At 42.9% G+C, this 27,885-nt stretch overlaps 1 protein-coding gene and 1 gene segment (V, D, J or C); one reads left to right on the forward strand and one right to left on the reverse strand.

Annotated features, from left to right (window-relative positions):
• The window catches only part of LOC132676302 (T-cell receptor gamma chain C region DFL12-like), a 42,784-nt gene extending 36,691 nt beyond the window's left edge, over positions 1–6,093 (forward strand). Inside the window, 2 exon segments of the C gene segment in view lie at positions 2,960–3,007; positions 5,489–6,093. Of these exon segments, the coding sequence occupies positions 2,960–3,007; positions 5,489–5,679 (239 nt within the window).
• A 4,335-nt stretch (positions 6,094–10,428) lies between these two features.
• Positions 10,429–27,885, reverse strand: part of STARD3NL (STARD3 N-terminal like) — a 56,070-nt gene continuing 38,613 nt past the window's right edge. For all 3 annotated transcript variants that reach the window (XM_078442574.2, XM_078442575.2, XM_078442576.2), the window contains 5 exons: positions 26,716–26,769; positions 26,484–26,601; positions 24,452–24,547; positions 12,099–12,174; positions 10,429–10,923 (listed from right to left, as the gene is read on the reverse strand). In XM_078442574.2, coding sequence (XP_078298700.1) covers positions 12,116–12,174; positions 24,452–24,547; positions 26,484–26,601; positions 26,716–26,769 — 327 coding nt within the window. In that variant the 3' untranslated portion in view covers positions 10,429–10,923; positions 12,099–12,115. The remainder of the gene's footprint in view (positions 10,924–12,098; positions 12,175–24,451; positions 24,548–26,483; positions 26,602–26,715; positions 26,770–27,885) is intronic.

A 27,885-nucleotide genomic window follows, 5' to 3' on the forward strand; every position in this document is an offset into this window, starting at 1 on the left:
ATTGGTACAAATGCTGATCATTTTTCGATAGCGTGGGCACCTGGCTGTGATCCAATAACCTCTAGACTCAGAAGTCAAGTCCTGAGCCTTGACATAAGAGACCACGGCCCAAGAGGGCCCACTGGACAGGACTAGTTTGTACTTTTCTCTGTGGTTACCAAGCCCTTTGGAAGCAGGGGGAACACGCACGTAACTAAATGTGCAAAGACCTTTGCTGTGTACCACTTAAAATTGTTGAAATAAATCTTTATCTTCTTGGATCCTTAGTGTTTCCAATGATCAAATTAGGGTTGAACATTTATCTCTGCTTTCTCCCTGGCTGTGATGAAGAAGAAATACAATCATGTCAGTGAAAATGCTTGCTTTTCAAAATATAACATGAATGCATTTATTCATGTGCTTCTTGTATTTATGTGCATCCTCTCCTAAAACTAACTGAAGTAAGAGTGCAAACAGCCCTAATTTTTTAAAATTTCTACAGCTAAGAAACAGAGAGGAGGCAAATGAGCAAAGCACAAGTTTAATGTAGCCCTTGGGCTAACATCCTTTAGGTATTGATTTTTATAGTGATCAAAGTAAAAACACAGTAAGTTTCATGGTGATGATTACTGAAAAGAGGGAAGTTCTAATTTATGATGTGTTTTCCCTGAGAATTAATTTCTGAAAGGAATGTCTCCCAAGGTCTTCTCATAGCAACAAAGCTAACAAAGGCATTTCTGATACCATTCTACAACAAATTTCTATTGCTATAGGTTTGCTGCTTGTTGTTTTTATTTTTGATGAAAGCTAAAAATATATAGGACAAAAAAATCCATGCTTTTGAAGAGATAAAACTAATCTGTCCAAGTTTTCAATCAACTTGCATGGAGAAAGAGAACCTAGGGTACATACACAGATTTTAATTTGAAAAATTGCTACCTTACTGCTTTTACCTCAATCAATGCATGGTGATAAGAGATTTTTATTTCTCTTTTAGTGAGTAAAGGCACCATATAAAATAGAAAGGGACTTTTAAGACACTTTAAAATTAGCTCTTAGGAGGGGTGCCTGGGTGGCTCACTCGGTTGAGCATCCAACTTTGGCTCAGGTCATGATCTTGCGGTTCGTGAGTCTGAGCCCCATGTTGGGTTCTGTGCTGACAGCTCAGAGCCTGGATCCTGCTTCAGATTATGTGTCCCCCTCTATCTCTGCCCCACCCCTGCTTGTGCTCTCTGTCTTTCAAAAATGAATAAACATTGAAAAAAAATTTTTTAACTAGTTCTTAAGGATATTTTAACATCTAAATATGATTACACAAACATTTTTATTTTGGGGATTTACCCCAAAGACTGCACCTCAAACCCATTTTTTAAGCACACCCCAAAACAGGATTGTGTGGAGTGTGTAAAATTGCATCCCAGAACCACGTGTATACTATGGACAAGGACACATCCAGTGGAAAAAGGATAAACAAAAACAACCTTGTAACTCTCTCTTCCTGCATCCCATGGTCAATGACCTTTTTAAATTTTTTTTAATGTTTATTTTTGAGAGACAGAGAGACACAGAGTGTGAGTGGGGGAGGTGCAGAGAGACAGGGAAACAGAATCTGAAGCAGGCTCCAGGCACTGAGCGGTCAGCACAGAGCCCGATTCAGTGATCTTTTTAAAGGAATTTTGTCTTATTATGTATGTTGGGTTTTTTTTTTTAAACATTGTAGAGAAATACAACCCTCACCTCAGGTTTTATATATTCAGAAAACTATAATTATTACTCAGTGTATCTTTCTGTCCCTGGAAAGAATGCACTGAAATGCTGAGCTTCTGTTATAAAAAGGGTCACTTGCAAGAACGATTAAGGTACTAGAAGAGATGATTCATGTCTGAGAGTCCACAGTGCTGGAGGTATGTTCGATTTCTGTGGATTGTGTCCCAAGGTACTTCCCACTTGCTCTAGCTCATGTAAGCTCCCATAATTGTCATGTGAGTGCTGGCTCAGCCAATTTCTGGTATGAGTCTGGGCACGTGAGACTCTCTAAACCGTATTTCCTTGTGTGTAACATGGAGCCCTCCAGATTCAACTCACATCAGTGTGACTGAGGGATCAGGTGAGACAATGCAAGTGAACCTTTCACACAGTGCCTGGCATGGTCAGGTCATAATCACTCGATAGGTATTGGCTTTCATTAGCATTGCTCTCACATCCTTAAACAGCTCCACTCCAGAAAATCATGCACAGGAGTTGGGGTTACTGGGGAGTGCAGGGTTTGAAAGGTAGGGCTGCTTTTCTTTGCTTCTACGGGAGAATTATGTAAACCAAACTTATTCCAACCTGTAAGATTCTGCTGCGGATTCCAGGGTTGGAAGAATTATTTTAGTAGTATCCCTTCATGTCAGCAGTGGGTGCTGAGGACTGTATAGCAGTCACTTTTTCTATTTTTTTATTATTTTAATTCAACTTTGAGGCAGGCACTGTGCTAGGAGCTATGAGCACAGGAAGAAAACAAGATAGTCTCAGACATTACCCACTAGTTGTGAGAAAAAAAGAAAAAAAATGCATCATTCATGAACTTCAACGTCTTCATGTGCAGAAACACAATCTATGAATTGATCTACTGAATTATATAAAATCAGGTCAACCATTTCTGGAATTGTGGGGCTCATATTTGTAATGGTTCTATCTGGATTGACAGATTCTGCCTTCTTCCCTCCCTCTTTCCCTTCCTCATTCCTTCCTATCTTCCTATCTTCCTTCCTTCCTCTTTCTCTCTTCTTTCCCTTCCCTCCTTCCTCTCTCTCCCTTTCTTTCTTTCTTTCTTTCTTTCTTTCTTTCTTTCTTTCTTTCTTCCCCTCTCTCCTTCCTTCCTTTTCTTTTTTCCTTTTTTTTCTTTCTTTTCTTTTCTTCTTTTCAGCCCCAACACAGACACATATCAAATAATGAATATGAACAATTGAATAATACTTGTTTTTATATCTTGTAGAGCTCGCTGTCATCGATTCTATAGAAGCTTCTCTGAAAGATGAAAATGGTAAGGCTTTGTATGTTTGCCTTTATGATATGTTATAGCATGTTTCCTCCTGATCAGCTTTACTTTTGAACTTCCCTGGCTTCAGATAGAAGCCTCATAATGGCAGGATGTTACAAAATAGACTGAGTGATACTTTAAGTCAGTCCTTCATTTCCCAGGGATCAACTTCACACAATAAATGCTGGTTTGGGAATGAGAGGACTTTATAGTCTTAGGGGTGCAGTGAGGGGCTCTGAAGTCTTTCCCCAATGGACTTCATTCGCTTCTGTGGTCTTTATTTTTACTGAGGAAAACACAGTATGAAGTTGCTTCTACATTTTTTTAAGTCTGTGTTCTTGCTCATATTTAGTAACATGAACTGACACTGAGAGGTTCTTGTACAGAAGGCGTTGTGTTACTGTGAGTGCATTTTGTTTAATTCTCTTAATACTCACTATGAAGGATTTTATTCCCATTTTACACAAGAGGGCAGTGATCAAAAATTAATTAAATCCCTTGCACCATGCCACACAGTGAGATCTGAGGCTTCAACACAGAGGGTTTAAAAGTTCATATACTTAGGGCATCTGCGTGGCTCAGTTGGTTAAGTGTCTGACTTAGGCTCAGGTCATGATCTCTTGGTTCACGAGTTTGAGCCCCTCATCAGGCTCACTACTGTCAGCGTGGAGTCCACTTCAGATCCTCTGTCCCCCTCTCTCTCTGCCTGTTCCTCACTCATGCGCTCGCTCTCTCTCTTTCTCTCAAAAAACAAGTGGGGGAGAAAAGAGTTCATATACTTACTCAGTTTTCTATTCTTCCTCTAAGATGTCATCACAGTGCAAGAAACTCCAAAGCCACGACCCTGAGACAGGTGCACACATGGGGCGTGGGTGTGGGTGCAGGGCTTCAAGTGCCACAAACTGGACTTTTAACCTCAGCCTTTTAATTATTAGTTGCATGAATATGGGTACATTACTTACATTATCTGAGCCAACCAGGAATAACATGAATAACACCTCCCTCAGTTGTTGAAGACGTAAGGTCACATATGTGGAATGCCTAGCATAGGGTATCTCATTTAGCTGACACATTAGAAGTACTAATTTCTGTCCCTTTCTCCCCACATCTGTGCAAGAAAGTGACAAGGAGCATTGGTTCTACCCCTGTTGATCTGCCCTCCATATCCAATACCAAGGACCTTAGCTAACATATTACCTGACCAAAAGCAAGAAGTTATGAGTATCTCACCTCTCAAGGTCCCTTTTCATACCAAGTACTAATAATTCTGGAGTTCTGATTCTCTGGAGATAAAGCCTGTACAAGAAGTTTCCACAGGAAGAGACCCTGCCTTCTGGTTCATTGAGTAGTCAGTTGGTCCCACAACCATTGTCATTAATTACTTCTTGACATCGTATATTTCCTGGGTAACTTCAAAGGATAGTAAAGGCAATCATTCTATAACATCATAGCTCCAATGAGGAATATTCAGGAAAGGCAAGGGAGTTAGTTATGACCTCCTAACATTGGAGAGAATTTGGATTAACTACTCTCTTCCACTTTATTTTCTTTTGTTATTTTTTTAGGTTTTTATTTAAATTCCAGTTAGTTGACTTAGCGTATAATATTAGTTTCAGGTATACAATATAGTGAATGATTCAACACTTCCATTCATCACCTAGTGCTCTCCACAACTAATGCCTTCTTGTAAAACCTCCCACCCACCCTACTGTGAACACCACCAAATTTCCATGGAGTGTGGAAATTCCTACACTTGGTAGGAATCTCATTAATGCACAATGTGTAATGGCTAAGATGCTGCTAAATCAGTAATTCATCATTATATTTTTGCTTAACTGTTTGTTGCTGGGGGTACTTATTGCATGTGGAGGTGCAGAATTAGAGTTGGTAAGAATGTATTCTTGAACATTGTGTTGCGGGGATTAAGATCTGGCTTGTGATACTTACTAGTTGTATGACACCTGGCAAATTCCTTCTCTGTCCTTAATTTGTCAAATGGGAATGAAAATAATAATCTCGTAGGTTACTGAAAAATTAAGTAAGATTAAAGTTTTGCCCACAAAACTCTCAAAATTAAATATTTGGCATTTAGTTAGTGGTTAAATCATATTAGCTTAATAGCTAACAATATGTTGCTTACAGACATGTTGGGGGGGTGAAGAAATGGTTAAAGCTACTTATCACGAATGCTTTTTTCCGGATGACTCATTCATCTAAAACATAACCTTGCTTTTTAAGACTTTGGAATGTACTAAGTGAATTTCACAGAAGTTGTTGATTCACTTGACCTGCAAGCTGGATTCTGGGTTGTCTTGGTGGTGGTGGTAGGGGTGACAGTGGTATAGACGTTTACTGTTGGGTTGGGTTGGTGCAGGAAAGTCACTTCCACCCAGGTCATCAGAATTGCATAATACGACCTACCTCCCATTAATAAGTCCTAGCCTTTCAAAACAACAGGTGAAACTAACCGATGGCTTCTTTTAGACCCCCTACAGCTGCAGCTTGCGAACACCTCTGCCTACTACACCTACGTCATCCTCCTCGTCAAGAGCATGGTCTACACCATCATCATCACCTACTGTCTGCTTGGGAGACCAGCACTCTGCCGCAGTGAGAAAAGTTGTAACACATGGTGGCCCAAGGCTCCACTTTTCTTTACTGGCTATTGTCGCTAAAGGTGTCTGCTGAGGCTCTAGCGGGGCTTTCTTTCTGGGTGTGGGTTATTGCAGTTCACATGTGTCTTTTTTCTATGTGTCATCACTGCAGAATGGGTTTACAAACTGCTGGGCAAACAGGAAATGTCACTCTGCACCAAGAACAGACTCTGCCATGAGTCAGGGGCGGGGCCGGGGGGCACTCACGGGGGCTTCAGTACCGCTCTCTCCTTCATGCCCACCAGCCCGTCAGCCACCCAGCACCCTCACCTCTGAGTACAGCCGGCGTGCAGCTTCCATAGCGGCCCCTGGGGCTCTGTATCCAGATAACCGCCTGGAGGCCTTTTATTTTACATTTCTGGAAGCTGCTATCTTTGCTACCTGAATTTTGTACTGTTGTTCATAACAGGCATAATAAAAATAATCAAAAGTGTACTTTTATCTCTGTGTTCTTTCATTTGGTGAAATCTGAGAGGCTAAGGTAAGGAACAGCATGACAACTGAGCCTTCAAATTCAGCATTGGTTGTAATCATGGCCAATTCCACATTTCTAACTATTTCCCTGAGAGAGTCCTTGTGATGCCTTCTTTGGGGCACTGTCCCCAGGGGAGCCACAGCCAGTGAAGGTGCCCAAGTTATTACTCCTTCAAAAGGCAGCTGAATTAGACTCATTTGGTTTAAGACACTCCAGTGGCAAAGGCCATAACATGTTGCATGCCTGGCTGGTGTGTCAGACCTGGACCAGTGTCTCACGTGCACCATGTTTCCCGATGTCACAAGAACCCCATGAGAGCTGCACTAACACGGGAAGGGAGGGTGCTGGAGGGGTTAAGTGCTTGGACTCTGGATCCCAAGTGCCTGGGTTTAAATCTTGGGTCTATAGCTATTTGAACTCTCTGTGCCATAATTTTCCCATTTATAAAACGGACTTACAGCGACATGTCTCCTGGAGTTTTGTGAATGCGATGAGTTTTTATGCTGAATACATGCAAGTCCTCAATAGCATTTGTATCTACTGTTGGCAGATATACTTTAGAAGTAATAGAGAACACACACACACACACATACACACACACACACAATGAACACACTAAGATTTACGTGCAATGCTGTAGCACCATTCACAACAGTCACAAATGAACTCAAATGCCCAGTAAGAAACCAGAAAAATAAACTAAATGATGTCACATGATGGACTAACATGCATCTACAAAAAAATTCAGATTGTTAAAGATACGGAAAATTAATCAGGAAGTGTTGTTGAAGAAATATACATGGCAGGACTGTAATAAAATTGGTAGATTATACCTTCATATGATTTCAAATTCAAAACACTCTAAAAATTGAACTAAGAAATCTTGTTTCAACCACTGTCTCTACCTCCCAAACATTTGCAGGTCACATTTTTCTTTCTTGTGCATCTTTCGAGTTATTTCTGCAAATATGAGTTTACATATAAACATAAATACAAATATGTCTCATTTTCTTCCAACACACAGGTAGTATACAACATACATTATTCTGCTTTTCTCACATATATTCTTCAGCTCTTTTTATGTCCATATATAAGGACACATAGCTGAACAGTATTTTACTGGTGAACGTACATTTTGTAAGATCAGTTCCTTGCGATAGACGAATGGATTCTTTCCAATCTTTTACTATTATAAAATATGCTAAAATTATAATCTTGTTTTATAATATTGGACATGTGTACTTGTAATTTTGAAGGTATTGCCAACTTACCCCGACAGAGGTAACGCCATTGTGCCCTTCCCACCACAGTGTAGGTCAGTGTCAGGACTGTGCTTGTCAAACATCAGGATTTTGGTAACCTGACAGGTGAAAAGTAGTATTCCACCGTGGTTTTGTTTTTTCTGATAAGGATAACCATATTTTCATAGATTGAGTCCATTTATGTTTCTTTTTTTTGTACAATATTTGTCCAGTCCTTTGACCATAATTTCTGAGGAATAATACTATTAAGTATGACACTCATTTATATGTGTATGTATATTTCTACAAATGTGGGTATAAAACACAATGTTCAATGCACGGTAGGTGGGTGAAGAAATTAGTGATTGTTTTTCTCTTTTTCTAATGAATCCTTTTAAAGTAAAAGTTAAAAAGGGGCACCTGGGTGGCTCAGTCGGTTAAGCGTCCGACTTCGGCTCAGGTCATGATCTCATGGTCCGTGGGTTCGAGCCCCGCGTTGGGCTCTGTGCTGACAGCTCAGAGCCTGGAGCCTGCTTCAGATTCTGTGTCTCCCTGTCTCTCTGACCCTCCCCTGTTCATGCTCTGTCTGTCTCTGTCTCAAAAATAAATAAACATTAAAAAAAAATAAAGTAAAAGTTAAAAATTTTTAATGTTTATCTTTGAGAGAAAGAGAAACAGAGTGTAAGCAGGGGAGGGACAGAGACAGAGGGAGACACAGAATTCGAAGCAGGCTCCAGTCTCCAAGCTGTCAGCACAGAGCCTGACATGGGGCAAGAACTCAGGAACCGCAAGATCATGACCTGAGCAGAAGACGGACACCCAACCGACTGAGCCACCCAGGCGCCCCTAAAGTAAAAGTTTTTATATACTAGAATAAAATAATGCCTCATTTAAAATTGGGAAGGATTTTTTGTTTATTTACAATCAGCTTCAGTTTCTGTGAAACAGGTGTTTTGGAGACCAAGTAGAGGTGGAAACAGCACAAGACCCACCAGATACCAAAAGGAGGAAATTTAATTCCCATCCACTTCTTCATTTTCAGGAATTTCATTAGGCTTCTTCTTTAGACCAAATACCTGGGCCTCTGCTTAGAGATCTGGAACTGTTTCTGTGTGTGGAAAGCACAGAGGCGAAGGGGAGACTAGCAAATGACCCAGAGCTGTGTGGGCTGATTTCAGGGCCAGGCACTCCTAGCCAGTGTCCCCTGTGGCTTCCAATCCTCAGCCCCTCCCTTCCCCAACCCGACCTGGGCAGCCCTGCGGGCTCTGCTCTGCACTGGCAGGTGCAGAGAGGGGGAGGGCGGTGGTGCAGGGGACAGTGTGGGGGGCAGGAAGGGGCTGGTGTTTTGTTTTCTCAGGGTTTTTCTGGTCTATGTGCTGTCAAATGTGGTTGATTCGTGGAAAAGGCTTGAAGTCAAACCGGCCCCTACTGGTTGGGGCTGTGCAAGCGGTGGCTGGGGTGCTGCATGATAAATTAAGGGCAGTTAAACCACAGCCAACTTTGCTCACTTCCAAAAGGTCACAGCTAATGAAAGAAAATACCCATCTGCACACACACATATGATTGCTGCCAAAGATATTCTTATTCTGTGGGTGAGGGGTTCCCCTATTTTATACCAAGTTCATTCCAAGTAGCTGCTTCATGAGTTGGGAATCGTATGACCAGGATTGTTGAGACGCTGCACCTTCAGTCTAGTCTGATGCCTCTGTTCTGCGGGGAACGGCCCGCAGACTTCTCGTAGCCCCAGCTAATCCTGGCATCTACCAAGGATCTGTGCTTCTCCCTGGCGTGCGATTTCCTCAGGTGGTACTTTTGGTCTCATTTTGTCAGTGTGGACAGGGGAACACAAGACCCGGGCACATGAAACTATTAGCACAGGTAGAGTGTAGACGGGGCAACAGGAAGGGACTTTTTTCCTCACGAGAACAGACATATGGAGGCCCTTAGTCAACTGTGTAATTGAATGCCACGTGCTGGATCATCTTAGTCCTTCCAAAGGGACACAATACCGTAGCATGAAGCTAAGCAAGGTTCAATAGCAGACATGCACGAGAGATAACAGTGTGCTGGGGGTCAAGCAGAAGAGCATTCAGTAATGTGAGCACAACGAGCAAGTGTCCCCACCTCCACGCCACCCGCGTACGGTACAGAGAGGGTGCCCAGCCCCGGGACCCAATCTGTCCGGTGCCTGGCAAAAGCAGAACTCGATTTCTGAGATCAGCCTTTTATGCTTCCAGTCTGCCTTCACTGCGCATTCTCAACACAGACTTCATTCCTCTTGGTCTGTGCTCTGAGAGTCAACTTCTTGGGAGAGTCTCGGCTTTGAGGAGCATGGGCCACGTGCTACTGGTTCAGCCTAGCGTATGCAGGTGAGGGCTCTTTCTCAGGGTAAATATACAGGGACATCCGGCTGAGGCATCATCTGGGGGCCTGGTGTGTATGCGGCTCCCCTCCTGAGACAGGGTGTTCTACCTGAGGCCCCTCCACTGAGTTCTCGAGATTCGGCCAGACCCTGCAGACACTCCTCGCCCTTTCTCCACCAGGAGGCTCTTTCCCCTTAGGCCTCAGCCTCCCACAACCCTCCTCGTGGCACTCCGGTCCTCTGGTCCAGTGTCAGAACGAGCACAGACGGAGCTGACGTGACCTGCACAGACGGCCAGTTGCCACCACCGTCACTACACACAGTTGAGTTTTTCTTGAAGGACACAGTGAATAAGACCAGAAAACTAACAGACACGCTGCCTTCTGTGAGGCATTGAGGTGAACATGCATATCTGAAAGAAGGAGTTCACGATGTAACTTAGTTTATTTCAGTTCAAATTAGCCACATAAAGAGAAATGATGGCCACGGTCTTCTCTTGTTCATCCAAAAGAAGACTCTCACGTTATTTCAGAACCGTACTTCTAAGGGAAGGATACCATTTCATAATGAAAACAATGCAAAATGTCTGGTTGTGCTCGAACATGCATCCACACCCCTCCGTGCCCCATTCGGTAATCCCAATACTTTAAGCCAAATACATAATGCCAAATAAGGAAAGTAAAATGAACCACTTCGATACGTTGGATTTTATTACTTTTTAAAATTGTACAAAGAGCGCGTAAGCGTGAGTTAAAAAACACGAGGGAAATGTAGGATGTTAAAAAAAGAAATACAAAAGAAATCTGAGACATGAAACAAAAAGAAACCTCCAACCCTGCAAAGCAAATAAAAAGAGATTTTGCTTACTAAAAAAGGGTTATTCCAATATATTAAGAAGTCTTTTGATCGGGAATACAGCACAAGACTCGGCTCCAAGTATTCATGGACAGATCAGACTCAGTCTCACCCAAGGCGGTGTGGCTCATCACATGATGCACCTGCCGCAGGCAGGCTCCTAAATGTACGTGGGTGTGGTAAGACGTCTATGAGGTATTACAATAAATAAGTTCCTTATCGGCCGTCCGCTGAAGTCAGCGGCGGGTGTCAGCACTTCAACCTGCAACAGGAAAGACCCCGGCTCTGGTCCTTGTCCTCCTCCAGTGACTTTCAGTGGCGGATTTCTCACACTTGGAAGAAGAGACGAGAACACACGAATATTTGAGACGCAGTGTTAACAGGTTAAGTGCTACACTTTGCCCTGTATTTCGATGAGAAAGTCTGTGTGAAGCTGGGTGGCTACAAACACGTGAAGACCTGGGTGTGGCCACTTAAGAACTTATTTTAAAGCCTTCTTGAATTTGGCTGTTCACGTGCCCCCATCTCTGCTGCCTCTCAAGCACCGATGCAGAAAGCGGGGCTGGAGCGGGCTGGGGCACAGGGGCTTTAGAAACAGGGCCCGCTCGCTGCCCCCAGGCTGCCTCCGAGGCTAGTCCCTGCCTGTCCCAGCTCCTCAGCAGCTCTGAGCCCGGCACCACTTTCCTTCCATCATCACGTGATTAGGCGGACACGCTGCTACTACAATTCACTTTGTGTTCATTTGCTGCCATTTCCGGGGTGGAAGTGTTTCCCTTTGATGACTTCAAGGGGCTGAACAACACGCTCCACCTTGAGGCCCATCAGGCTACTGCTCTGGCCGGACCACACCTTTCATCTCGGGAGCTCCACGGGACTTGGGGACACCTGGGTGCAGGTCCAGGGAGGACCCTGGTACCAGACTGGGCGGGCCCGAGTCCCAGCTTTGCCACTCGCCAGCGGTGCCCACTGGGACGGTCACTCACCATGCTAGTCCCACTTGCCCAGGTGTAGACAGAGATGCTCGGTACCCACGTCGCATAGGACTGCTACCCTCACTCAGCACACTAGGTAGGGTTTGTAACTGAGTAACACCTGACATGGAGATGCTCTGGCTAAGTAAACAGTAACCAACTCATTCTTACTCTGCAGAGATGTGGATGGGAAGCAGGTGTATGATGGTCAGCACTTGGCAGCAGGGATTTACGGTGTATGCAAATAATCGAATTATGATGCCGTAGGCGGGAAACTCACCTAAGGCTATGTGCCAATTTTAACCTCAATTAGAAAAAGAAGAAATGGGAACTCTGAGGTATTTTTTATACTTTACAAATTCATACTGATGCAAAAGAATGGTAAGAAATTTCACATGAAAAAAATGTAACCATAAATTCATGTGAATGGGACAGAGCTGGCTCTAGATTTATATTCTTCGAATTTCACCTTGAATCTACTCAGAGAAACGATCCATATTTAACTAGTTTGTTGCTACACTTTCGGTTGCACTTACTGTCACAAAAGTAGTACTCATAGTTCCAAAAGTGGTTTTTCACCGTCCTGCTTTTCTTCAGCTTCTTCTTCAGATCCTACAAGGGAGGGAAAGGGAAGGAGAAAAAGTATCAGATTCCATTAAGGACACAAGCCATTTGCTTGAAATGATAATATACGGGCATCAAATTTTATGTGGGAGGTGCATCTGCTCATCTAATCCTCAGTATTAAAGGTTGGAGTTAAAAAACTGTACCTGTAAAATAAAGTTTTACTTTATTTCTCATAGGAAGAAAACACTTAAAATAGGATCGATCACTCATACTAATCAGTTGAATGGACTTCCCTTATGTAGTTCTGAAAGTTTTCATATAAAGCAAGAATTATTATCTACTCCTAGTCCTCCTCCTCCTCTTTGCTGACAGGCTTAGGTATTTTTCAAGTGTAGCTGACACTGAGCTTTGGTACAAATCATTTAATCTACCTATTTTTAATGTTTATTAATTTTTGAGAGAGAGACAGAGACAGAGAGAGGGAGACACAGAATCCAAAGCAGGCTCCAGGCTCCCAGCTGTCAACACAGAGCCCGACGTGCGGCTTGAACTCACAAACTATGAGATCATGACCTAAGCCGAAGTTGGACGCTTACCTCACTGAGCCACCCAGGTGCCCCAATGCTATGTTAATCTTATGGCTTATGACATATTAGCTCGAATATGTCTATAGAAACAAACTTTCCCATATTAACTGTTTAGTTCTTTTAAGGTATACAGTTGACCCTTGAACAGCATAGTTATGATCTGTGCAAGTCCACTTATATTTGGGTTTTTTCAATATAGTACTGTTTTATTCTTTTATGACTTTGTTTTAATTTTTTCAAAATGTTTGCTTTAGAGAGAGAGAAAGAGAGAGAGAGCACATGAGCAGGGGAGGGGCAGAAAGAGAGGGAGACACACAATCCAAAGTAGGCTCCAGGCTCTGAGCTGTCAGCACGGGGCCCGACACAGGGCTCGAACTCACGAACCATGAGATCATGACCTGAGCTGAAGTTGGACATTTAACCAACTGAACCACCAGGTGCCCTACTTATTTTTAAAAGTCGCTGTACCCAGTGAGTGAGAGTTTTGAGGACTTCCTGATGTCGAGAGTGACGGTGCTGTAGCACTGGGACACTGCGGTGGGTCCTGCCTTGTGAACCTTAGATTATTGGTACGTTGGAGCCCACCATTTCATTCTGCAATTATTCCTTGAGGAAACATGTCTGACGCAATCATACTTTTTTCCATTAAGTAGATTTTACTTCTAAAAATCTAGGAAAGGGTGCCTGGGTGGCTCAGTCAGTTAAGTGTCCGACTTTGGCTCAAGTCATGATCTCACGACTCGTGAGTTCAAACCCCTCATCAGGCTCTGTGCTGACAGCTGAACCTGGAGGCTGCTTCAGACTCTGTGTCTCCCTCTCTCTCTCTGCTCCTCCTCCACTCACACTCTGTCTCTCAAAAATATATAGACGTAAAAAAATTTTTTTTTTAAATCTGGGAAAAAATCTAGATGTTTGAGGGTAGGAGAAAAGTTAAATGATTATCTTATTTACACAAAATATCTTGTATCCATTTATATTTTTACAGTTCAAAACAGCATGGGAAGTGCCTATTTTATAATAAAGTAAAAGCAAATACACAATGAAAAAAACTGTATCCCGTAAGATCGTATTGATAAAAATAAAAACTTAAATACATACGTGCCAATAAGAAAGACTCTAAGAAAATAACCAGATGACTTGAATCACTTCTGGATATTCCAAAATACATACAACAAACTGACTTTATAAATTTTAAATTATCATCTTTAAAAAAGGGTATAAATAACATCAGCAGTATGGCCACACTTATGTGACATTACAAACACAAAACTAGCAGGAGACAAACTGAATTGTTAATACTGATGTGGTCACAGAGTTTGAAGGACAGGTTTTTTGGTTGCTGTTCTTTTTTTTTAATTTTTTTAATGTTTATTTTAGAGAGAGAGAGAGAGAGAGAGAGAGCAGGGAACAGGCAGAGAGGGAGACACAGAATTGGAAGCAGGCTCCAGGCTCTGAGCTGTCAGCACACAGCCCAATGCGGGGCTCGAACTCACGAACCGTGAGGTCATGACCTGAGCCGAAGTCAGACGCTTAACTGACTGAGCCACCCAGGCGCCCCTCTTTGGTTGCTGTTCTATGCACATTTTTATAAAAGGCCTGTGTTATTCTCACAATCAGGGAAGGAACATAAAAAAGGAGCAGTGGGAAGACCAAGGTATAGGTTAGGGATAGGGCCTCCTCACGCACAAAGGAAACAGCCTGCCTCACAGCTGCTTTCCTCTTGTCAGATAAGACACCTCAAACAACACATTTTTTTTCCCTTCTGAGAATGTCTGCCTGCTTTAGAGCCAAGAACAAATCTGGTCCAGTAGAATGAACAGTGGAGAATCTGAAGAAAAGATTGTGTCCCACATCCTAACCTCATAAATGTCACACAGTCCAGGTGAGCTTGTGGTGACATAAATAGATAAAGGCACAGTGGTTGGAACGCTTCGCTTTCTAGCCTATTAAATTGCTGTAAATCGTAGACACACTGGGGCCAGTTAACACATTCTCACTCTGAAACGAGTCTAAGGAGAATGGTCATACCTTTTCTTCCTGTTTCTGACCTTACTTTCCACCTGCCAGGCTAATAGCATTTGAGTGACAAGTGTCTTGGAATAATTTGGGAGTTCTAAATAAAGCCAAACTTCTAATTAAAACATAGGTACATTAAATAATATGTATCCTTTACATAATTCAAAAGTAAATAATAACAAGACCTTCTGGTTATGGTCAAGTGCAGTTAACAAACCTTCTCCTTGAAAAGCAACTGTAACACTCAACTAGACGAGCAAAACTAACCATTTCAGCAGCTGGGAAATGTCCAAAGACATACAACAATCTGAGAAGTGTTTATGTTTGAAAAACTGCAGAATTCAGGGAACCACACTGGTGCTCTTGCCAGCGTTGATCTCATTCTTCCCCCACCTCCCACCTGCTTGGGCATGAAGGGTCTTCCAAGATAGGACAGTGGGGAGCGGTGTGAGGGCGAACTGACAGACTCAGGGGTGCGGTGGCAGGAAGGCAGGGGCTGTGCTGGTCGGAGGTTGAGGTCGTGGCTGCAGCAAACGTGTGCTTGGCTGAAGCCATGTGCACGCTTAGCGGAGACTCAGCAGAGCCCAAGCCAGCCACACACTCCTGGTCAATCCCGAGGCCTTGGACATAGGCAGAGGAGATGTGAAAAAACTCAGCCAAGAGTAGAAGCAGAGGACGACTTGATATTCCCTAAAATGTGAATGTGCTACTCAATATATACAAATAACCATTTGTCAGAGGATGGAAGTCTTTTTTTCATTTCCGGTATAATGAATGTATACTGTTAGATTAGATTTCAGTGTCTGATATACTGATTCATCAATTCTATACATTACTCACTGTTTATCCCAAAAAATGTACTCTTAATCCCTTTCACCTATTTTACCAATCCCCCCCCCCCCCCACCACCACGTGCCCTCTGGTAAAAAGTCTGTTATCTGTATTTAAGAGTCTGTTTTTTTATTTGTCTTTCATTTCTTTGTGGGTTTTTTTTTTCCTTTCTTAAATTCCACAAATGAGTGAAATCATATGGTATTTGTCTTTCTCTGACTGACTTACTTCACTTAGCAGAGGATGAAAGTCTCATGAAGGTGTTTGAGCACAATTTCTGTCTAATCACTAATCACTGGCGACCACAGCTAAGCTTAAAAATAAATTAAAAATTAAAAATCTGAGTAGAGTCAACACTCACACACTGCAAGGGACACAATTTCACAGATTTTGCCTAAGCAATTTTCTAAGCAAAAACGCAACAATAAAAGCAACCCCTGGGGGGGAAATCGGAATCTAGAGTTGGTAAAATATATTTTCAACAAAATATTTTTCAACTAAACAAAAAGATAGGAAAAGAATCAAAAAGTGTGACTATTCTCAGGGGGAAAAAACCCCGTAACAATTCAATAGAAACTGTCTCTGAATGTGTCCAGGTATTTTATCTAGCAGACAGACTTCAAAGCAGCTATTATAAATATGTTCAAGGACGTACAGAAAACCACGTTTAAAGAATTAAAGGAAAATAATGACCACAATAAATGAACAAATAGATTCTAAAGAATGAGACAAATTACAAAACAGAAAAGGTACTTAAAAATGTAAAATCTGGAATAGAAAAATATAATATTTAAGCAAAATATTCTCTACAGGGGTTTAAAAGAATATTCAAGTTGGCAGAAGAAATAATCTGTGAAACTGAAGATAGGGCTGTATAAGTTATCTGATCTTAGGAAGAGAGAAAAAGACTGAAAAAAATTGAAAAGAGTTCAGAGACCAATGAGATAGCATATATGGAATGAACTCCCAGAGAGGCAGAAAGGAAAAAAAGAACAGAAAAAATGTTTGAAGAAACAATGGCTTAAACTCCCTCATGGCTAAAACATTCCAATTTATTTGAGAGATAATAATCTAGATATTTAATAAAGTAAAGAAATACTGATTATGATGTATACAAACAGATTCACATGTAGACACATAATAGGCAACCTGATGAAAGCCAAGCACACATGAAAAGAAAACGTAACACACTGAATTTCATAAGAGGTCGCTAAAGCAATGCCTAGATGAAAATTCATATTCTTTTTTTTTATGTTTATTTATTTTTGAGAGAGAGAGACAGGCAGACTGTGAATCGGGGAGGAGCATAGAGAGAGAGGGTTTGAGAGAGGGCTCAAACCCATGAACGGCGAGATCACAACCTGAGCTGAAGTCAGATGCTTAACCGACTGAGCCACCGAGGCACCCCAAAATTTATAGCTTTAAATGCCTCTATCAAAAAAGAAGAAAAATCTAAAATCAATCATGGAAAAGAAGAATAAGCTAAACTCACCCAAACAGAATAAAGGAAATAAAAATTGGAACAGAAATAACTGAAGTGGAAAACAGAAAAACAAGAGAGAAATACCAATGAAAACAAGTCCATTTTTTTGAAAATCACAAGTTTGACAAACATCAACCTAGAGTTACAAAGAAGAAATGAAAGAAGACACAAATTTCCAAAATCAAGAAAAAAAGAATATAGCTACCAACTCTACAGAAATTTAAAATGATTATAAGGAAACATTATAATTTGTGTCAACAATTACATAATTTAGAAGAAATGAATTCCTAGAAAGACACAAATTAACAAAATGGACTCGAGAAATAAAAAATCTGAATACATCTATACATAATACAGAATTAGCAATTAGAAGTGTTCCCACAAAGATAATTAATTCTTAGCCCAGATGGTTTCTTTGAAAAATCTATCAAACATTTAAAGGAGAAACAATATTAATCATTCATAAGAAGAATTCATTCAGAAAATACAGTGTTTAGGAAGACTTTCTAATGTATTCTATGAGGTCAGCATTACTGATATTAAAGCCAAAGACATAAAAAGAAAACTACAAGACCAATAGGTAAAATGTCATAAGAATCAGTATAAACATTCTCAAGAAAATATTAGCAAATCAAATCCAGAAACATAATAGTGGATCATCCAGCATGACCAAGTAGGAATTTTCCTAGATATAAACAGCTGATTTGACATCCAAATATTATTTAATGCATCACCATATTAACTGAATATAGGACAAAAACCACATTATCATCTCAATAGATGCATACAGAGCACGTGAAGAATTTAATGCCCATTCATGATAAGAACTCCCAGCACACTAAGAATAAAAGCAAACTTCCTCAACCTGATAAAGGGCATCTATGAAAACTCAGAGCTAATCGTACTTAATGATGAAAGACTGAACGTGTTCCCCCAAAGACCAGGAACAAGACAAGGATGTCTGCTCTTGAAATTTTTTATCCACCTTTATTTATTTATTTGAAAAAGAGAAAGAGAGCAAGGAAGGGGCAGAGAGAGAGGAGAGAGAATCCCAAGCTGGCTCCATTCTGTTAGTGTGTAGCCTAACACAGGGCTCAATCCCACGAACTATGAGATCATGACCTGAGATGAAATCAAGAGTCAGATGCTTACCCGACTGACTACCCAGGTGCCCTTGCTGTTGACATTTCTGTTTAACACGGTATTAAGGTTCTAGACAGTGCAACAAGGGGAAAAAAGGATATCTAACAGATTGAAAATTAAAACTAAAAGTCTTTATCCACAGATGACATAATCTTGTATGTAGATAATGCCATGAAATCTACAGGCACACAAAACCAAAACTAGAACTAAGGAACAAGCTTAGCCTTGTTGCAAACTACAAATTCCATAAAAATTCTATACAAAATATCAGTTGTGTATTTATGTACTAGCACGGACAAATTGAAAATGAAATTAAAGGAACAATTCCATTTACTATAGAACTAAAAAGGATAAAACACTTTGGAATTAATTCAACAAAAGTAGAGCAAAACCATGCTGAAAATTACAAAACAACGCAGAGAAAAATTAAAGAATATCTACATAAATGCAAAGAGGGTCCATGTTCATCGATTACAAGATTCAATATTATTGTGATGGCAAGTCTTCCCAAATTCATCTATAAATCCACTGCAGGCTTTATTCGCAAAAAATTAACAAGCTCATGCCAAAATTGACGAAAACACAAAATACCTAGAACAGGCAAAATCATTTTGATAAGGAACACAGTTGGGAGAACCGATAAGGTCACCCTGCAGAAGCAATGTGGGGGAGGGGCGCACCCCAAATTTGACTTGGATGTTGAGACTGATGAAGCCGCACACACAGAGGGTGTGAACAGATTTATTACTGACACAATTTGGGGTCCTGGGGACAGCAGGACGAGCCATTCAAGCAAGGTCTTAGAGCACCTGATTTCAGAGCTCACAGAATTCAGTTACTAATTAAGCCAGTGTGGTCCTGGTTCAGAGAGAGCATATGCGTCACCAGAAGAGAACAGAGAGTCCAGAAATAAACCTGTATTTATGGTCAACTGGACTTTGATAAATACGCTGAGTTAATTCAGTGCAAGACAGGATAGACTTTTCAACAAATGTTTCAGCTACAACCAGGTATCTGAGGGCAGAAGAGTGAACGTCATTCCTTACCTCCTCCATGCATGAAGACTAATTCACGATGGACCATAAACTTAACGGAAGAGCTAATACTATAAAATCTTCTAGAAGAAAACATAGGAGGAAATTTTTGTGACACAGGGTTAAGGCAAGGAGTTCTTAGATGTGACCCCAAATGCATTATCCATAAAAGAATAAATTCTGATAAACTCTGACTTCATCACAATACAAAACATGAGCTTCAAAAGACTCCAGAAAGAAAATGAAAAGACTACAACCTTGGAAAGAAGTATCTGTGCATCACAGAAGAAACTTTTATCTGATAAAGGGTTTTTATCCAGGATGTATAAAGAACTCTTACAACTCAGTAAAAAGGCAAACAACATAACTTAAAAAAAAAGGGGGGGGGGAATGTGTGAAATGGACATTTCTCCAAAGAAGATATCTGAATAACTAATTAGCGCATGAACAGGTTCTTGAGGCCACCAGTCCTTATGGGCAAATGAGAACCACAAGGAGATAGCACTTCACACCTGCTGGAATAACTGATCAAAAAGACAGCCTCGGCCATGAGGCTTGTCTGTGAGAACAAGGAGAGCAAGCCCTTACACACTGCTGGAGGGAGTGTAAGATGTGCAGCAACTCTGGAGAACGCTTTGGCAATTACTGGAAAAGTTAAACAGAAACTTGCCAAACACTCAGTGAGTCCTGTCCTAGGAATCTATAGGAAAAGAAAAACAAACGTCGCCACAAAGACATGCACTTAAAAGTTCATAGCAGGATGAGTCATAACAGCAAAACTGCCAACAATTCCAACGTCCATCCACTGATGAATAAACAAAACACTGTATATCCATACAATGGAATAGTATTGAGCCGTGCAAAGAACTTATATGTAGTACAACATGAATGGCCATCAAGAACACTATCCTAAGAAGCCACATGCAGAAAACTACATATTCTGTGATTATATTGATATGAATTACCCAAAAAAGGCAAATTTTCAAGACAGAAAGGAGATCAGTGGTTTATCTAGGACTGCAAATAGGAGCAAGGGTTAGATACAAATATTTTCGGATGAAAAAAGTGCTCTAATAATATACTGTGAAGTTGGTTTAAAAAGTATAAATTTACTTGGGGTGCCTGGGTGGCTCAGTTTGGTTAAGCGTCCAATTTCAGCTCATGTCATGATCTCACAGTTTGTGGGTTCAAGCCCCGCGTTGGGCTCTGTGCTGAAAGCTCGGAGCCTGGAGCCTGCTTCGGATTCTTTACCTCTTCTCTGCCCCCCCCCCCCCCCCCAGTTCATACTCTGTCTCTCTCAAATATAAACATAAAACACTTTTTAAAAAGTGTAAATTTATTTAAAATCATGCAATTGCACACTTATGATGGATGAATTTTATGGTATGAAAATTATAACTCAGTCAAGCTATTCTTTTTTTTTTAATAAAGATTATGTAGTATCCTCGGCAGTGATGTTTCAATACAATTTACCATTCTTAATAAAAATTAGAGGGGCGCCTGGGTGGCTCAGTCGGTTAAGCGGCCGACTTCGGCTCAGGTCATGATCTCGCGGTCCGTGAGTTCGAGCCCCGTGTCGGGCTCTGTGCTGACAGCTCAGAGCCTGGGGCCTGTTTCAGATTCTGTGTCTCCCTCTCTCTCTGCTCCTCCCCTGTTCATGCTCTGTCTCTGTCTCAAAAATAAATAAACGTTAAAAAAAAATTAAAAACAAAATTAGAAAAACTTTCTTTCAAATCTATTGATTATACATGGGGTGACTATGGAATTCATCACCTAAACAAGAACATTTCCTATAGATCAAAGCGGTTCTAATAATCATTACTTGGGGCCACAGGAATAAGTCAAGACTACCCAGGGCAAACCAGCATGCATGGCTGCTTGCTATTAGAAAGTGTCAAACGAGGGTGCTGGGGTGGCTCAGTTGGTTAAGCATCCTACTTCGGCTCGGGTCATGATCTCATGGTTTGTGGATTTGAGCCCCGTTTCAGGCTCTGTGCTGACAACTTGGAGCCTGGAGCCTGGTTGGTTTTCTGTGTCTCTCTCTCTGTCCCTCCCCCACTCGTGCTGTCTCTCAAAAATAAATAAATGTTAAAAAATTTTTTTAAAAAGTGTCCAATTTGAATTATACTGTCTTCTTCTAGATTTGCTTATTATCACAGATTATATAATGCAATTGAGCTATTCTTCAATTTAAGTATTAAGATGATTTAGAAGATGATTTACAAGGTGACGAACTATCTTTTCCTCAGCATCACGGCTGGTTCACTTCAGCTGTCTGACCACCATAACAACTTGAGCCCAATCATCTGACAAGGCTTGTGCTTCCTCATCCTTCCACTGAATACACAGGTGAGCAGGACATGGTTAGACCCACAAAGAAACCTCCCAACAAACCACCTTTACATTCCTTAGAAGCACATGTCACGAAGGGTGCTAACTTTCAGAATCTCTCTGATGCTAAAATTCAAGCGACACCTTTACAAGGAAAAATACTAACATTTTATTTTTGGTGACTCTGATTTCTTTCTCCCTCCTCATTCCTTCATTCCACAGTTACAAATCTACTAAGTGCCGGCACCGCCCTGGGCGCTGGAGAAGGAAAGTCAAGAGCAGGCAAGCAGGACCCAGATGCCCTCTTGTCCCCCAGGCACCAATCAGCACTGTGTCAGTCCCAGGGCAGCAGAAGCACAGACTCCTGTTCTGTGTAGTTTTTAGCCACCGGCCTATTGAGCCAGCCATGCTTTAGAGGAGAACCTTCTTTTCAAGATACATTAATTCCAATAATAGGTTTTTTAAACATGTTTATTTATTTTGAGAGAGAGAGGGAGAGAGCCAGGGAGAGAGGGAGACAGAGAATCCCAAGCAAGCTCCATGCCCTGCACACAGAACCCAACATGGGGATTGATCTCATGAACCATGAGATGATGACCTGAGCTGAAAGAGGTGGCCACCCAACTGACTGAGCCCTGCAATAACAGTTTTTAATTTTAATTCTTTCCTAACTTGCATCTTCATACAATGAAAATATAATACAATAGAGTAAGTCACATTGAACCCTCCTTCTCTGCCTATGATTCACTTGCATTTTGTCTTGAACAAAGAAGCTACCTGAACACCCAGACCATGTTCAAGGTCAGTTCCATAATCCAATGAACTGGTCATGCTCCCAACCACCACTAGGTGGGGGTAAAAGTCACAGGCAGGAAGCCAATGGATTCAGGACTGGAAAGTTTGATGAAGAATGTCTAAGGTGTAACTCCTCCCATTATCATTATCCGGCTGTTCTGAACTTCTAATTGGGTAAAGATATTAGCACCAAGAACTTTTGTTAGTCCTAGAAAAATAAAAGCTAGATAAAAGCATGAACAATGTGAACTCCCTTTTTTCAAAAGAATGATTCCTATGACATAAAAAAACCTCAGTGAAATAACCCTCATAGCGAGGTAATGAAAAACTGAATACTTATATTGAGTATCTGACGCCTGACAAAGAGATTGGCTGCTAGTTCATATCTGTATTTCGTCTGACTCCATTCTTAGATCCAACATAGTCCAGAGAATATCAAGTTAGCGTTTCTAATTAAGTAAATACATTAGTGCTGAGAACTTTTACTAGTGTTAGAAAAATAACAGCTGTGCAAAAGCACAGACTAAACTGTGAACTGCCTTTATCCAAAAGAACAAGTCCTATGACATACCAAAATATCTCCCCGAAGTAACCCTCATAGTGAAGTAATGAGAGTTTGATACTTCTTTGACCTTCTGCTGACTGAGAAGAGAAATACTGCCAATTCACATCTGTAGTTCATCTGACCCTATGTTTCCTGATTTAACCTGCTTTAATATCAAATACGAATAGCCCAGGATATCAAGTTACTTCGAGTTCCAATGATTGACTATGTCGAATTGCTGGGCCTTTGATCTTTCACATGCCTCTTTCTGCCTGGAATCTGCTTTACTATCCTATGTGTGTGTGTGTGTGTGTGTGTTTCAAATAGTTACTAAGCTCAATGTGGGGAATGAAATAACGCAGTCTCTCTAACTCAAGTTTCCACCCCAGTGATACAACGAGGCCAGGTCAAGGCTGAAGGCAGTGCAGCCCGCACAGGTGGGAGAAATGTCCTAGGAAATGCAGAGAATGTTCTCCCAGGAGCCAGAGGGTGGGGGTGCGGTGGGACAGCCTTCTCTCCCGTGCGTGGAGAGCAGGCCTGCAGAGGGACAGTGTGACAAACAGAAAAAGCAAGCTGCCCGATGGCTTGATGGCTTGGGCTCACAATGTTTTCAGCAAAGCTAAGAAGAGAACACATGGAGACGGTACCAGGAGGTCAGACAACTGGGTAATGAGGTTAAAATGGTGCTTTCTGCCAGGCTCAGGACCCAGGACTTCCTTCATCCTTTCTGCCACTGAAGGCTTCTGGGCAGGGGAAGAGGTGGTCAATGCTGCGTTTCCATTAATACTGAGAGGCCCCACATGGATCAGCTGTGAGCGCGGATTCCAGCACTGAGTCAGGGTTCAGATCCCACCACCTCCTACTCCTCCAGAGACCTTGCACAAATGATTCCCCTCTCTGTGCCTTAATCTGATGGTCTCTGAAATAGGGATAAATGAGACTCCCACTTCATCGAGTGGTTTGAGGAAGCCATACGACAATGCAATTGTATATTTGACATGGCGCTCTGGCGGGGCAGGGAGAGGGTGACCGAGGCAGCAAATGGCTGCAGAAACCAAAGGAGGAAATGCTGAAGGAAAGGTGAAGAAGACAGGAAGTGGTGCAATGAATGAGATAAAGGAGGCAGAAATACAGAGGGTGGAAATGGCCTGGAGAAGGCAGGGATGTGAGGCCTAAGAAAGGGCCGAGTCCCCAGGGAGGCTCTGCTTTCTTCACGGCCAACAGCTCAGAGAGAGCTGCACCCTCAGACATGGGGACCCGGGAGGAAGGTCGGGCTAGGGGATGACGGGTAAGAAGAGGAGTGGACCCTTCCCCTCGTCTGCCTGTCTTCTGAGATGCAGATGGCCGGTCACACGGGGTCTGTGTCCCTGGGTTACACGTATTTTACACTCTGTATCTCCCCACTGCTCCCACATCAAGACCACATCTCAGTTATTTCCATCTCCTACGTGCCTGCGCTGTGAGATGTCTGCTCAGCAGCGTTCTGACAGGAGAGGGAGGGAGGGCTGAGCTTTTGAATGATGGATGAAAACACAGACGATAATCACATTTTTGTTACCTGCTTCAGATTCAGGAGGAGAATAAAACTGACCATCAGAAAGACCTCCAGGTATGAGTGCCGCCCTCTCTGAAGCATCCTGAACTATCAGGAGTCCTGGAAGGGAAGAAATTCAGAGGCTGAGAGTGACATCACAGTTCTGGTAGCTTCTCAGCGAGGATAGGCACAATAAAATGGTGTCGTTGTTATGCTAAAAAAGAGGAAAACCCTTGCCAGAAAGAAAATCTTTCAAACAAAAAATAGGTTTTATTATTACGCTATGAACCAGTGCTGTGAGGGCACATGGCAGCGGACTTAAAAACCTGCCTGTGACTCAGGGGATTCTTTGATTCAGTATTTAGGGCCTCTTTCCCTGGAGAACACTTTCCTCCCTGCAGAAATCACCATAATCAAAACCAAAGCACAAAGGAAAACAACCTGGTAAGTCATACAAATGGCCTCCAGTATTCACTTCGTTAGGGAAATAGCAAATGTAAGGCACAATAAGTGGAGAGACTTGTATAAATGTGGAAAGCGTCAGTAAGATGGGGAAGAAAGATTTATTATTTAAAAAGGACCCCCAGAAAAGGGAATTGAACAAACACAGAAAAGGGGAGGAACTGATGTGGAAGCTCAGGACCGGCGCCCGTGAGCACAGGGAGCATCAGCGGCGAGTCTCGTCCGGAGCTGAGCGAACACGAGAGAAGCTGGAGGAAGCCGCGGCCTAATCGCAGGTGCAGGTGTGAGCTCACTGCCTGCTCGTGACCGTGAGCGTACCCGCTGCTCCACGTTTTCATCGACGCCAGTTCTGCCCTGTTAGTGCCTTTGAACGTGGTGGCATCACTCTCGCATTCAAGCCCCAGTGTATTAACAGCTGATATGCTTTCACCCAAACTCGATTTGATGTTTATACACAAGTCCAAAAGCGACTTCCATTAGCTGTACCTGCCCTGCTCCACAACAGGTTTTCATACAAGCACAGAGGACACAGGACAGAAGACTTATCTAGGTCTGATTCAGGTGTTTAAAATGCACTCTTGAATAATAATTCTGTTCTTATAGATTTCTACTCTGTAAATGAGATTACTCAAAATAATTCCATTTCCATGTTTACTCATTCTCCGTTATCCCTTGAGGTTACAATCATACTTCACTTTCTCTAGGACATAGGACCTTATTTTTCCTATTTTGCAGGGCAATCTGAGCCAGACGCATGAAGGACATAACCATGGCACGTGGTAAAAGGCCTGGGTCTCTGTACTGAGTTTCAAACATGTCACCACCAGAGGGCAGATGTGGCCCGTGGGCTTCCACTCAGGCCATCATGCAGAGAGGAATTCTAGCCCCATACTGAATCATGCAGCTCAGTCCATCACTGGGCCTTCCTGGTCAGTATCCACATGAGTCCACGCAGGAGATGACGGCCGCCCCGCAGGGCTCATGGTCACAGATCGCTAGGAGTCCCTCTGCTACTCACAGGGGGAGGTGGACCCTGAGCTGAGCACTCGTGTCTGGATGCTGTCTTCCCCCTCCCGCCCTCTGGGTTCCTCACTCACCCAGCACTCTCCCCCACCAGGCACCCCCTGTGCTAATTGGGGCCCCTTCCAGGCCACCGCCTGCTGTAAGGTAGCAACGTGAGACTTGGCAGGATCGCGGACTCTGAGACTTACTGTCTCAGCTCAGCCTATCGTGTCTGCCATCCCTGTGTCCCTAAGGAACAGTCCTCTTCGGATGCACAAAGTGCTTGGTGTCCTGGGACCGCAATCACTGGGGATAAGGAGGTGCTGGCTGTTTCTGCTGTCTGACTGTCCCTCTCACCAGGGCTCACACTTTCTTCCAGAGAAGTCTGGCCTCACAGCTCCAGAGAGGAGCCACGTGCTCTCACTGTCCTGTCCTCTGCCCTGTTCTGGATTTCTGCTGGGTCCTCTGCATGGTGGAGACCCGAGATCCGCCTACCCCACCCAGTGTGGCTCCCTTCAAATCTGACTTCCAGGCTCTTCCTTCTGGCTCGGTCCCCAGCCCATCTGAGGAGCCTAACCTGGGAGACACTTACTGTTTTCCTCTTCCGCCTCTTGAGGTAACACTTTGAAATCCAGGAACCACGTCTCAATCCAGGCAAGGAGGAACGAAATGATGGGTAGCACGTAGCCGAAAGCCCCTTGAGAGAAAAGCTGGAAGGACAGACGTGACCAGGAGAGGGAAATGCAGTTACCAGGAGCTCACACTGGAACATGAGCCTTCGCCAGTATAGACAGTAATTGTACAGAAAACGTGGGACGCTGTACCTTTGAGAGGATCACTTTTGCAAGTAAAAAGGCACTGGTCACTGCTGTCGTCAGCTGAAAGACACATAACCCAGCACCATTCGAGTTAGACATTTTACGCTGGGAAGCCCCCTCCTCACAAAGAGACCTGTCGGCGCCAGAAGCACCTAAGGCCTGGAGCAGCTCTGCCAGCCCGGGCCCTCCCACATCACCCTGTCCCCAGCCCCTAAACGCAGACGGGGCCACAGTGGGCTTCTTTGTGGTGCCCGATCCCTGACTGGCTGCTCATGCTACCCCTCCTCCCTCGGTCTAGCAGGTCAGCGACCCACCTCCCTCAGTCCAGCAGGCTGGTGTGCTGGGACACTCAGGTTTGTCCCCCACCAGGTCCAACCTGCAAAGACCTCTCCCCACAGGAGGGACCCCTGGAATACAGACCCAGGGCTCCCCCTGGTGGTTGGGGAGCCCAGAGACAATCCCACGGGACCTGGGCCTTGTCCTTCCTTCCCCCAACTAGGATCCTAGCAATGTGACAGCTGACCAGTGTGATGCCCACAGTAGCCTTGACTGACAGAATGGAGGTCAGGGGACATGGGTGTCAAGCTCAGGAAGTATTAACCAAGTGCGGGGTCAGCATTGTTAGCAAACTGCCACACACACACACACACACACACACACACACACACACACACACACCCAGCCAGTTGAGCTACCTGGAAGAGAAGGTATTTTACATTCTGACACTAATTAACTTTGTATGCTGACACTCAGTATGTTTTTAGGTATCAAGTGACTCGACCTTCTGTTCCAGCTGGCTGGTCCCTCCCTGTAAATGTTTTTAAAAGGAAGAATCAAAACCAATCAAATGGATGCGCTGAACATGACCTGCCCCTTCATAATGTGGTTTAGATATTAAAGATACTTTCTAAAGACTCAGTGAATGTCACTCACTTTTCTGAAACAAATTTGAGACAGATGGTCTGACAAATACTAGTGCATATTAAGGAGACTCTAGAAAACTGGGAAGAGACCATCGCCACAGCTATTTGGTACCAGCAGAAACATATTCAGGCAAGGGACTCAAGTCTGGCTACTACTGTCAGCCTACATCTGAGATACATTAGCTTGGGGCTCATCTGACGGTCCTGATGTCAGCCCTATGATTCTGCGGATGCTCGGAAGAGATGGCCCAGG

This window comes from Panthera onca, chromosome A2, assembly GCF_046562875.1.
Source record: "Panthera onca isolate mPanOnc1 chromosome A2, mPanOnc1 haplotype 2, whole genome shotgun sequence".
NCBI lineage: Eukaryota > Metazoa > Chordata > Mammalia > Carnivora > Felidae > Panthera > Panthera onca.